The sequence below is a fragment of the Amblyomma mixtum genome, chromosome 3 (assembly GCF_055824585.1).
Source record: "Amblyomma mixtum isolate Tamu chromosome 3, ASM5582458v1, whole genome shotgun sequence".
Classification (NCBI taxonomy): Eukaryota; Metazoa; Arthropoda; class Arachnida; order Ixodida; family Ixodidae; genus Amblyomma; species Amblyomma mixtum.
Genome location: NC_143014.1, coordinates 225,214,186 through 225,226,531, shown reverse-complemented (window position 1 = coordinate 225,226,531; position 12,346 = coordinate 225,214,186). Strand labels below are relative to the sequence as shown.

At 44.6% G+C, this 12,346-nt stretch overlaps 2 protein-coding genes across 2 annotated transcripts in view; one reads left to right on the top strand and one right to left on the bottom strand.

Moving 5' to 3' along the window:
* LOC149353843 (uncharacterized) overlaps positions 1 to 12,346 on the top strand; it is a 615,886-nt gene that overhangs the window by 199,387 nt on the left and 404,153 nt on the right. The gene's annotated exons all lie outside the window — the stretch shown is intronic.
* On the bottom strand, positions 460 to 4,490 carry LOC149353865 (uncharacterized). Its single transcript, XM_089582907.1, has 2 exons — positions 3,845 to 4,490; positions 460 to 535 (listed from the first exon to the last, which is right to left on the bottom strand). Exons 1-2 carry the CDS (start codon positions 4,258 to 4,260, stop codon positions 493 to 495), a joined length of 459 nt encoding a protein of 152 aa, XP_089439033.1. The 5' UTR covers positions 4,261 to 4,490; the 3' UTR covers positions 460 to 492.

Sequence of the window (12,346 nt, the reverse complement as noted above, 5' to 3'; positions counted from 1 at the left end):
GTTATTTTTGTATTTCGCGGGCTTTCTTTTAAGGAAATTAAAAGAAGCTGTATCAGTGGTATTTGGTTGCAAACACGGTAAACGGTTATTTTTCTATGGGATCTACAACTCCTGCATCGACACTTTCTTCCTGAAGGCAATAATTAAAAAGTTAGCTAATCAGTCTCTGGTCATTAATTACATTTGCATAATCAAAAAATACTGCAGACTAGGACACACGACTGGCGACAACCCTCAGTTGGTGTCACGGGGCTAGGGAACATCCTCTTTTTTTACAAGCTCTGGGTAACACTTTGAATTCAAAATGTAATATAGCTTTAAAACTTGGCAGCACACACAATAATCATATTTTTTTATTGTTTTCACAGTAACAATTTCAGAGTTCAGTAAAGCGAATATATAATATCATTTGTGAATTCAAGCCTAGCACGAATCAACACAGACAAGAGGACACACACACAAGCGTCAACTTTCAACTTTATTGTAAGGCTGCTAATACGCTGAATTTGTCTCCTTGTTTCCATTGTTTGGGGCCCTGTGAGAGAAAGAGAAAAGGGAAAAATAAAAGTGAAGGTACCCCACCATTAGCAGAGTTATCACGGACTTAAGCTGATCAAATATATAAGAACAAGAGCCTGGAACCGCCCAAAGCAGGAAATTGAGAGGAAAAGCCATTGAAAACAAGAAAACGGGGGCATGCAACACAAATTCATAACTCGATGTTAGAGATGGCAGAAGGCCCGCAGAAAAAAATGGTGGTGGAAGCCATGGTGACTGATGCCCAGAAGCTCAGTCGCACCAATGAGAAAGACTGGGACCCGGCACTGGTGTCTGACCTGCAAAAACTACATGAGTAAAAAAACAAAACAGTAAAAGAGCACAAAACATGACATATTCAGGGCTGCCACACAAATTCGTTCACAAAATAAAAATTAGTCCATTGTTAAAGTTTTTCTTCTTACTAAACAAGAAGCCAATCACAAGAAAAAATTATAAGCTCTAAAATTTTTGTAAATGGCTTATTTAATAAAGTCAAACAATAAAAAGCTGATTTCATTTACTGTTGTGACTGGCCAGCGGAGTAATACAAGGTGCTGCGGGTCGTGGCCCAGTGTAAACAACTGCTGTCTTTTTAAGTTGTATCCTACTATAAGAAATATGATTTAATGGCCATATGAAGCCAAAACAAAATATTGGGAGGAAAGAAAAGAGATGAGCAACGGTCTGGGACGACAAAAATAGACAGGTGTGTATGAAGCAAGATGACTAAAGTGAAACATGTGTGTCCGTGTATACGTATACATATATATACACCCCGAAAGCAGAAGATTGGACGGCCATCACCGTAGCACAGTGAGCATTGGGAGCGCAATTCAGAGGTTGTAGGTTCGGGTGCTACCGGCAGCATGCAGTTGTTTTTTCTTTTCCTTTCTTATCAACTATCTAAGTGATAAGGCAATTATGCCATTGATCTCCCATTGGTCAACACCACAACCGAAAAAAAAATTCCCCCATGCACCTTTGTTTCGGTGATTGACGACTTCTTTCATGATGGTATATATATGCATATGTAGTATATATATCAGAAAGCATGGAAGATTCTATGCCTGTGGCTGGAGGGCCCGGCCAGAGATTTCCCTACACAACCCCTTGTGGGGTACCCACTAGACCACTGCACAGGCCGTAATTATTAATTCCGGCCCAGTACCCTCTAACACTACCCACTTGAGCCCGTTTTCTCCTATGCATGCCCGCGCCCAAAGAAACTCTGCCCTATACAGCACAGACCGGCTTAGTTCCGAAACAACACGAGTTTAAGTGCACTGTAAAAATGGAAATGTTCTTCTATGAATTTCAGTAAAAAAAAAAGTGCGCCATTGTGAGAATAAAGGTGTAAAATTCTCTAGTTTCTGCTTCTGTTTGAGTTGGCCCTTTTTCTATTTTTTTTTTTGCGAAGAAGACAGCACAGTGCCTTGAATACCAGTTTACTGGAAATAATCTCCTCAAGCACATTTTCTGCCTCTTAGTTTGAGGTTTAAATTTCACAAGCATATGTCTAACAGCTTGTAAATTCGCAACCGGTTTGCCACTGACAACCAACGAACAGGTCAAACAAAGCCACAAGGCTATGAGGTGCCCGCGTATGCTCAGACAGCAAAAGCCTCATTCTGCCACTGTTGCTTCACTCTTACCTTCTAGCAACAACAAAGTGCAGGAACATGAATTGGGCTCGGACATATGACGACATGGTGATGTCAACATCTAGACCTGTGATGAAATTAGAAGAATGCTAATTCGTATCTTGAACAATGTTTAGAAAGCCTTTGTAGTACTAAAAGAGCACAAAGAATTGAAAAAAAAAAAAGGCAGGACTTGACCAACAGAAGAGAGGGGCTTCATAAATATTCTGCCATGCATTATGAAAAGTGCGTAGCATGAAAACACAGAGCAAATAGAGAGAAACCACACTGCATGAGTGCTATAAACTAAGCATATCCTGTATGCCCCTCCAAGGCCCTGATTTGGCCGCATGCACAGCCTCCTCTATGCTCAGAGAAACGAAGGAGTACCACCACGAGAGAAGAGATAATACGATTATCAGGAAACATGGCAGTTGTTAATATCGAGTATGGAACATTAGAGAGCTAAGGCATGCCCTGGGAAGGAGATAAGTGCGATGCATTCTGATCTGAAAATTTAGCACCAAAACAGCGAAGACTTCCTCACAGTTCCTGTTGGTCCCAGGCATATTCGAATGATTAAAACAAAATGCTTCTTCAGTTCGTGTGCGGATGCCGTACTTATGTTTAAACTATCATGCGCAACACTTGTCGCAAAGCTAAGATGGTGGCAAGCAAAAGTGCTATATCCGTAAGACTTTCAATGCCTCAGAAACTGAGAGGTTTGCAATGTGAGCAAATAAGCTTAATAACAGTATGTGTGCTGCTTTGTCTGAATTCGTTTTCTGCATTGTTTTCATTTTTTTGCATGCTTACCGTATCACACGACATATTAGAGAAGGTTAACAAGTTGCACTCTGGAACTGACCAGCCGTTTGTTAACCACATGAGAAAATAAAAAGCAAGCACTTCAGTGAAATTGCCCGTCTACTACACAGACCTGAACCCAGCCCAGGACCGTCAATTTACGGGCCCGAGCCTGGCCCCGGCCCAGCAAAAAATTGCTATACCCAGACCCACGGGCCATGCCCACGCTTTTGGGTCAGCTCAAGCCCGTGCAGTGCTTACACACAACCCCCTTGCTTTTCTGAAGGCACCCCCTTCTTTCATTACAAACTTAGTTTTTTTTTTAGTCTCCAACTTGGTAGTCACAGTGACACACAGCTGCCAGCCATCTATAAGAGCCCTGTGCATAAGGTATGCAGGCCTGTATGAATGCATCCAGCACTCGCACATGAAAGTGTTACTGATGGCGTTATGAACAAAGTAAATAATCACTGCAACACAAGAATTTGCTTGGGTAAAGCACCAAAACGGCGCCATTTGTGCAATAATGTTTTCGTGCTACAAATGCTGTATTTTGGGCTTACCACAACCGACTAGCTCATATTTGACTAGGCAGTATGCCGCCAAGGCAACAACAACAACAGTATGACAGATTTGGCTCGATCGCCGAAAATGGGGATGAACACAACGCCCGGCAAATCACTACGCAACGGTCCATTCAGTCTGTTGTACACAACACGTCGCAGGCTTCGTCCAGAGGCATGCTTTTCAACAATTCTTGTATGTCGTCTGCCTTCTCGGAGACCAGAGCAATGAATTCGAACGGGCCCCGGCACTTAATGTCGACGCGCTCGGGACGCACCGAGAAGTCGCCGTACCACATGTCCAGTCTGAGGAAGCCGCCGTAGTCTCCGAAGTTGAGCGCCAGTTCGGCTCTGATGAAACTGTAGCTTCCCGCAGTCTGAAGCTTGCGGCACTGCAAGTCCAGGATGTGTTTCCGCTCCGTATTCTCGACCTGCTGCTGGCGCAGTACGTAGGCCTCGAGTCGCTTGGGCAGCTTCTCCAGGGCTTCTTCCAGCGACGAGTTTTCGATGTCTTCGCGCAGAGCCCAACCCATGGCCAGGGGCAGTCTCGTTACATGGACAGTAAGCTGCTTGTCGATCATGCATTCGAACTTCTGGCCGCCCATCTCGCACGTTACCTGCAGAGAACCGTTTTCAAAGGCGCGCAGCTTCAAGCCGCCTGCTGACCGTTCTTCTTCGGCACCTTCGGGCGATGGAGGGTTACGGTCCATAGCGTTTCGATACAATGCTGGGACGCGAAAATGTCGGGCCAGAAACTTTCTTTTATGGAACGGCTATGTCTTGACACCGAAGAAAACACCTGCCAGTGTTGGCCGACCTGCTCGCCGTCCTCTGCTCAATCCAGACAAATTGCTCCAAGCTTCTTCCTTCTCCAGACATTGATTTCACGCGAAAATTCAGTGGCGAGGCGAGCGGGGGAGGGGGTGTGGAAAGCAACGTTGGTGGAAAGTACGGTGCAAGAATAGAGTGTAATATTCTCGCCGCACCACGTGACCTGACAGCCTGCGCGCTGGATTTGAACGCCGCTGGGGGTACCGCGAGGTGCGGCCTCGAGGCTTTTAGCACTCAGCTTTAGCGCCAACAGCAATTTCTTAACAGTTTGCACTAATTACTTCTCGTCACAAAAATATGCATCCTGAAGTCTGTGACTTGTTGAACATCAGTTGTCTATTTGTGTTACATTTACTCCAGTAGGAACATCCGCTTTACTTGGTAAATTGGTTTTTGAGGAAAGGAGATGGCGCAGTATCTGTCTCACATATATCGGTGGAACATAATAATGCATATGTAATACATTAAATTAAATAAATACAGAATAAATACAAAATACAAATTATATATCCATACAAAATAATAACATCATTATATTACATAACACAAAATTAGTGTGTGCATCAGCCATCTGGCACCCACGGCAATCGTATCTTACCATCGAATTGGAATCGATCCAAAATCATCCGCAATGTGTGTGTGTGTGTGTGTGTGTGTGTTGCGAGAGCATGAAGTGCTTGACTGATTAAAAGAGTATACCGGGTGTTTTTTTTTAGAAGGTCCAAAATTTTTAAAAAAAGGTAAATTGGTTTAGATTTATTTTAGCACTGGGGCTATACTAGAGGCTACGGCAGGCGCCAGGCAAGAGGAAAACTGCTTTACTTAGTTCGCTGATTAACTAAATATGTTAATAAACTTTTCTTATTTTTATTTTAGGGGTTATGTTTTATACGCAGAATTGGAGATCGTCCTCCAAACAGTCCAACCGAGAAAAAAACAATTTTAATTAAAAATTTTTCACGCACGTCACGAGGCGCGAAAAAGTCACCCTGGTAGGCATCTTCACACCGTAACTCAGCGGCGGCGAGTGCCTCTGACGTAGTTCGCTCCGCCCTGCGTTTTGCGTCACATGGCTGACGTCACCTGAAGCCCGGACGGGCGGCCTGCGCTATCGCTGCTTGTTTCGCTTCGCTCCGCGGCCTCACGGAATGCCGCGTTGGAACAAAAACGCACTGACAAAAAGCTCAGGGCGGAGCGAGCTACGTCACAGGCGCTCACAGACGCTGTGTTACAGTGTGAAGCTGCCTACCAGGGTGACTTTTTCTCGCTTCGTAACGCGCACAAAACATTTTTTAATGAAATTTTTTTTCTTGGCTGGACTGTTTGGAAGACGATCACCAATTCTGCTAATACAACATATCCCCTAAAATAAAAATTATAAAAGTTAATTAACGTATTCAGTTAATCAGCGAACTAATTAAAGTAGTTTGCCTTTACCTGGTGTCCGCCGTAGCCCTCAGTATAGCCCCAGGGTTAAAATAAATCTATAGGAATTTACCTTTCTTTAAAAATTTTGGACCTTCTAAAAAAACACCCGGTATAGCGAAGAATACGCTTCATTAATGGAAACATTTTTGTTTGACTCGACGTTTCGATCGAAGGACCGATCTTTTTCAGTACGGGTTTTTCCTCGCTAGTGTTTCCCCCTTTTTTAGGGGTTGGACACAGAACAGGTGACGGAGGAACGGATAGAAAGCGCCGACATAAGTAGATAGAAGTAAAAGAAATACAAGTAAGAGGAGCGGCAGGTTCCCGTATCCTTCCGCGAAGGTAGCTGCACGGCGCCGCACTTGTTTGTTTTTACTTGTTTTTTTTTTACTTCTCTACTTACGTCTGTACTCAGTCCGTTTCTGGTTCGCGCGCTCTGTGTCCAACCCCTATAAAAGGGAAGTACCAGCTAAGAAAAATCCTTCTTGAAAAAGATCTAAATGTTTCCTTTATATATATATATATATATATATATATATATATATATATATATATATATATATATATATATATATATATGTGTGTGTGTGAAAGAAGCCAACAGCCACAGAAACCAAAGGGCAGAGGGGATTTTAAATTTATTTAGTTTGTGCTGTTGTTCAGGAAGAAAGTGTCAATGCAAAAGTTCTAAACCACCTCGAAAAACTACTACGTAGTACAAAATAAATAAATAAATTTAAAATCCCCTCTGCCCTTTGGTTTCTGTGGCTGTTGGCTTCTTTCATATTTATAACGAGCCCCTCATTCCCCTTCCCTATATATACATATATACGAGGTCTGTTAGAAAAGTATCCGACCTTTTGCCAAAGAAGTAAAACTGGCATAACTGGAGCGTTGGAAGCCTAATCACCTTCAAAGTAGTCTCCTTGGGACTCCACATACTTCTCCCAGTGGTGCTGCCATAGCTGGAAGTATTCCGAAAAGGCCCCTTTCGGAATGGAGTTTAGATCAGCTGTCGTTGCAGCGATAATGTCATCTCTTGTCTGAAATCGCGCTCCTTTCAATGGCCTGTTGTTTTTGGGAAACAGCCAGAAGTCGCAGGAGGCCACATCAGGAGAGTAAGGAGTCTTTTGAAGTACAGCAGTCTGGTTTTTCGCGAAAAAAGTGTGAATTTAGTGCGAGGAATGTGCAGGAGCATTGTCATGATGGATGCGCCAATTTCCTCTTGACCTCAACTTCGGCCTCTTGCGCCGCACAGCACCACGCAGGCGACGGAGGACATCGCTGTAGTATTCTTTTGGTCAATGTTTACTTTGTGGGGTGCGTACACGTGGTATGCCACACAGAGGGAGTCAAAGAAAGCAGTCAGCATCACTTTCACATTGCTGCGCACTTAGCGGGCCTTCTTTGGTCTTGGTGACGTGGAATGCTGCCATTGTGACGACTGAGATTTGGTTTCCGGGTCGTACCTGTACACCCAAGGCTCATCACCAGCGATTATGGTGTTGATGAAGTCGGGGTCACTGTTTGTGGAATCCAGCATATCCTGTGAGACTTCAACACGAAGCTGCTTTTGCTCCACCGTGAGCAGCTTCGGCGCAAATTCGCCGCATCTTTCTCCATGGCCAAATTTTCGGTGATAATGGAATGTTCAGAAAAATTGGTGATGTCCACCTCTTCCACAATTTCTCGGATAGTCACACGATGGTCCCGCGTCACCACAGCGTTCACTTCGGCAATGACCTGGTCATTTCGGCATGTTGATGGCTGACCGGAGCGTGGCTCTCTCTGCACCGATGTGCGGCCGTCTTTAAACCAATTGTACCAGTGCTTAATCTGTGTGCTGCTCATAGCATTGTCACCGAAAGCCGTCTGAATATTCCCAATGGTTTCCGCTTGGCTGTCGCCTAGTTTCTGGGAAAAGTTGATGCAGGAGCGCTGCTCCTGTCGCTCCGCCATTTTCCTTGCAATAAAAAACCGACGAGAGCACTGCGCACTGCCTCACTCAAACGTTGCGTGCCAGTGACTGACGCTATCGGCAGGCGAGAAAAAATTTGTGCATGCGCACGAAGGTTCAAGGTAGGCTGGTGCAAGCGTGCTTGTTTCAAATCCATCAGGTGTTCGTAAAAAAAAAATAAAGTCGGATACTTTCCTAAGAGACCTCATATATACCAGGTGTCCCAGCTAAATGTAACCAAGCTTTTAAAAAACACGGGGCGTCCTAGCCGTCTGAAACCAAATGAGGGTTGTTTAGAGTCGCGCGACCTAGTCTGCAGTATTTTTTTCGTTCTTCTAGGTTGACTAATTAGTTTAGCTTAATTAACTAACTTTTTAATTATTGACTTGAGGAACAAAGTGTCAATGGAAAAGTTGTAGATCGCTTTGAGAAACAGCTTACTGAGACATTTGCAGCAAAGTAATATTTACGTAAAGTAGTTTTTTACCGGGCCTTTAACCATAACCCGCACAATAAGAAAAAGCTTCCACATGACAACTGTGCCACTTCATAGTCCCAAGATGCGCCTTAAAGAATAAAATACATTTTTTCTGAAGTCCTCTCCTCGATGAGACTTTGGGTGCACATTGGGGCAGAGAAGTGAGCGAGCAGCTGGTCACGTGACAACTTTCTTTTAAGGCCAATAAATGAAGCTACGTAAATTGTAACTTGACGGAAACAGCACTACTAGCGGTTTTTCGAGGTGATCTAGAACTTTTGCATTGACACTTTCTTCCTGAAGTTAGTAATTAAAAAGTTAGGTAATTAAACTTAATTAATTAATTCTGAAGAGCGAGAAAAATACTCAAGACTAGGCCACGCGACTATGAACAACCCTGAGTTGGTTTCACTGGTCTAAGAAACTTCGCCTTTTTCAAAAGTTTGGTTACATTTAGCTGGGACACCCGGTGTATATATATATATATATATATATATATATATATATATATATATATATATATATATATATACCGGCGGCAGGTGGTTGTTCTTTCTTCTGCTTTTTTTTCTTCTGCTTTTCTAATCAATTAGCTTTAAGCGATAACATATTCAGCAATATTCCAAATTCATCAACACCACAAAATAAAAAAAATAAAAAAAATCCCCTGTGCCCCTTGGTTTCTGTGGCTGTTGGCTTCTTTCACATATATATATATATATATATATATATATATATATATATATATGCGCGCGCGCGTGCGTGCGTGTGTGTGTGTGTGTGTGTGTGTGTGTGTGTGTGTGTGTGTGTGTGTGTGTGTGTGTGTGTGTAATGTTACGCCGCGTAGCGGCTTACTGATGATTTCGAGGAAGAAGACGGAGGCGCGCGCAGACTGATCTGGGCTATCAGCCGTTTGTGGCCAGCTTTGTTACGTCCAGTTCTCGATCCCAGTGCCTCTCGGATTTGTAGTTTGTGTGGACCCCGGAGTGCGAATCCTCGTTCCATCTGCTGAAATCTCGCACTTCAGCACCACTCCTGCAGCACTTCGACCCTTCTGCTTGGACGGAGAACACACTGACGCCAGTCGGTCTTGGGGCGGTGCTTGCCCAGCTGCACAGTGGGGCTGAGTACGTTATTGCCTATGCCAGCCGCATGTTAACAAAATGTGAGCGCAACTACACTGTCACCGAATTGGAGTGGCTCGCCGTTGTGTTCGCTGTGCACAAGTTCTGACCGTATCTGTATGGACGTCACTTCACAATTATTGTCAGAGACCATCATTCTCTATGCTGGTTCATCGGACTTCGCGATCCATCTGGTCGTCTGGCGCGCTGTACATTGCGCCTACAAGAATATAATTTTGCTGCTTCCTACAGAAGTTTGCGCCGTCACTGTGATGCAGACTGCTTGTCACGCTACCCAAGCCGACATCGGTCAATAATGACGGTTTCGAAGGGTGTTTAGCCTCGTTCGAGCGGATATTCCCCAATATGGCGACCTTTAGGCGGGAGCAACGTAGCGACCTTTCACTGCAGCCCCTTATAAAGAGGCACAAGGACGAGTAGATTCAACGCCATTTATTATCAGAGATTGTATTTTGTTCAAGAAGAACTATTCCATCGATGGTGCTGCCCCGCTTTCGGTCGTCCCGAAAACTCTCCGCGCGCAACTTTTGCGCGCTATGCACGATGACATCACATCTGGACATCTAGGCTTCTCTCGTACCCTATACCGAATTCGCCAGCGTTTTTATTGGCCGCAAGTTTATAAGACCACCAAGCACATGTGAACAATGCCAGCGACTTGAGGCACGAACCACCACGTCGGCCGCTCCTTTGCAGCCCATAAAACCACCCACTTCCCCTTTTGAAAAGATTGGAATTGACCTGCTTGGTCCCTTCCCAAAGTCTTTAGAGGGACGCCACTGGGTGACTGTATGCGTAGACTATCTCAACAGATACGCGGAGACCGCTGCTCTCTTTACAGCCAACGCTGATGATGTTTCGTCGTTTTTTCTACACTCTGTTATAAGTTCGCCATGGCGTTAAGTTATCGGGGCCGACAATTTACTGCTGATGTCGTGGAAGAAATCCTCCGGCTTTGTGGACCATCCTACCGACACTCCGCACACCGTACCACCCGCAGACCAATGGTCGGGCTCTCACCTGTATTAAAACCATTTTAATCCCCTACATTATATATATATATATATATATATATATATATATATATATATATATATATATATATATACACACACACGCACACGCACACACACACACAGGGTGTCCCAGCAAACTTGGACCAAGATAGTGAAGAAACCTAATCATTCTTCAGAACTAAAATCGCGTGGACGTTGTTAGGGTTTATTTAAAGTTACACTGGTCCCGAGGTTAAGTTGAAGAGCTGACTTGAAATTCGTCCTTGCTTTTTAGTGTCATTAGCATTTTTATATGGTTCTTGCGCATAGTGAGATTTTTTTTCTCATGTTTCTGTAGGTTGTTTTGCATGTTTCATTGGGGTTTCGCATGTTGTGCACTATAGGGTTTCGACCCTTTGGACGTCTTCCACGCGTTGTCGTATCGGTGTCCTTTTAAGGCGCATTTCATCCTCGGAAACAGGAAGAAGTCGCACGGTGAGAGAACGGGGCCGTATGGTGGGTCCGGAAGCGTGGTTATGCCTTGTCGGCTTAAAATCTCTCTGACAGCGAGCGACGTGTGCGACGGAGCCCTGCCGTGGCGCGGAACCCAGGACGTCGCGATTTCTCGATTTCTCGACGCACGCGCTGGGTACGTTGCCTCAGTATATATGCAGGACTGCCACGTATAAACGCGCATTTACCGTCATCCAGGAGGGAACAAATTCCATGTGCACGATTCTTTTGCAGTCATGGAATACCATGAACGTGGATTTCACTTTTGATTTCGACATGCAAACCTTCCTGGTGTGCCACTCGAAGCGAATTCGACAGAGAAAGCGCAGCGGCCGCGCTGGTGGGGCGTAGCGCGTTTTGTCTTTTGGCTTCTGTGTCATATTGACACACCACGTACAGTCTTTGTCAAAAGTAACCAGGCTTCATGGTTTGCTTCTCATTCGCATAACAGAGCCCCCACAGCTTCCCTAAAGATCAAAAAGTTGTTTGAATGTGAGAACAGGGGTTCTTCTTACCATATAGAGATTTAGAGCTCGAGGGCTGGCATAATAGCTTAAATATACGACTAAGAAAAAAAACGTGCAGCCTGGTTACTTTTGACAAAGACTGTACGTTTCATCGCCGGTAACAACTTACTTATAATGTTTCCATCACTGCTGATTCATCCGGTGTCCAGGCACTTCCCGCAGTGTTATTATTGATACAAGGAGGCTCTTCTGTTGTGAGCCTGAGCGGTGCGATATGTGTGCCTGAAGTTCTTCTTTCTAAAACCTACGTGGACTGGTATAGGACGCGTGATTAGGACACGTGATGGCATCATGGGCTATACTGCTGGAAGCCTGGCGCTAAGTGCGGACAAATGTTTCTGCACTAGCTGGGCGCTTCGTTCATCTGGACGCATAATTTATTGTTGAGCTGACCAGTTTGAGCAAGAACTTAGAGTGCGATTTTGTAATTCGCGGGTGAGCTTTGTCTGCTTAGATATCGCTCATGCATTCAGGAGCGGCCGAAGGTGTGAGCTAAGTTGAGAGCGCTGAAATGCCGCGTAATTTGGATTGGGGCTCCAATCCGTTCACCTTTCGATAATTTCAATAAAGCGAGTAACTATCTCTCTCTCGCACTCCGACATGCCGACAGAAGGGGCACTAGTCGTTTCTGCGAAGGCCCAGGGAACACTATATCAGATAGAAGAGTCGTCTTTACGCAGCTCTCTGAAACAATATTAACGTCTAGAAAATGCCGGAGGAAAATCCATTTCCAGCTCTCCGATGTCGTAAATCGATGACGTAGGTCGTCTAATATGTCCGGGTCGAAAGACATAGAATGCTTCTAGGCGAAACGAGCTACAGCAACACCTTATCAATCCTAGTGCAGCTAGTTAGTTTAGAATCCGCACTTGAGACGTCTAGAATACAACTTCTAGCACCCATTTTGTACCCGCGACTTTTT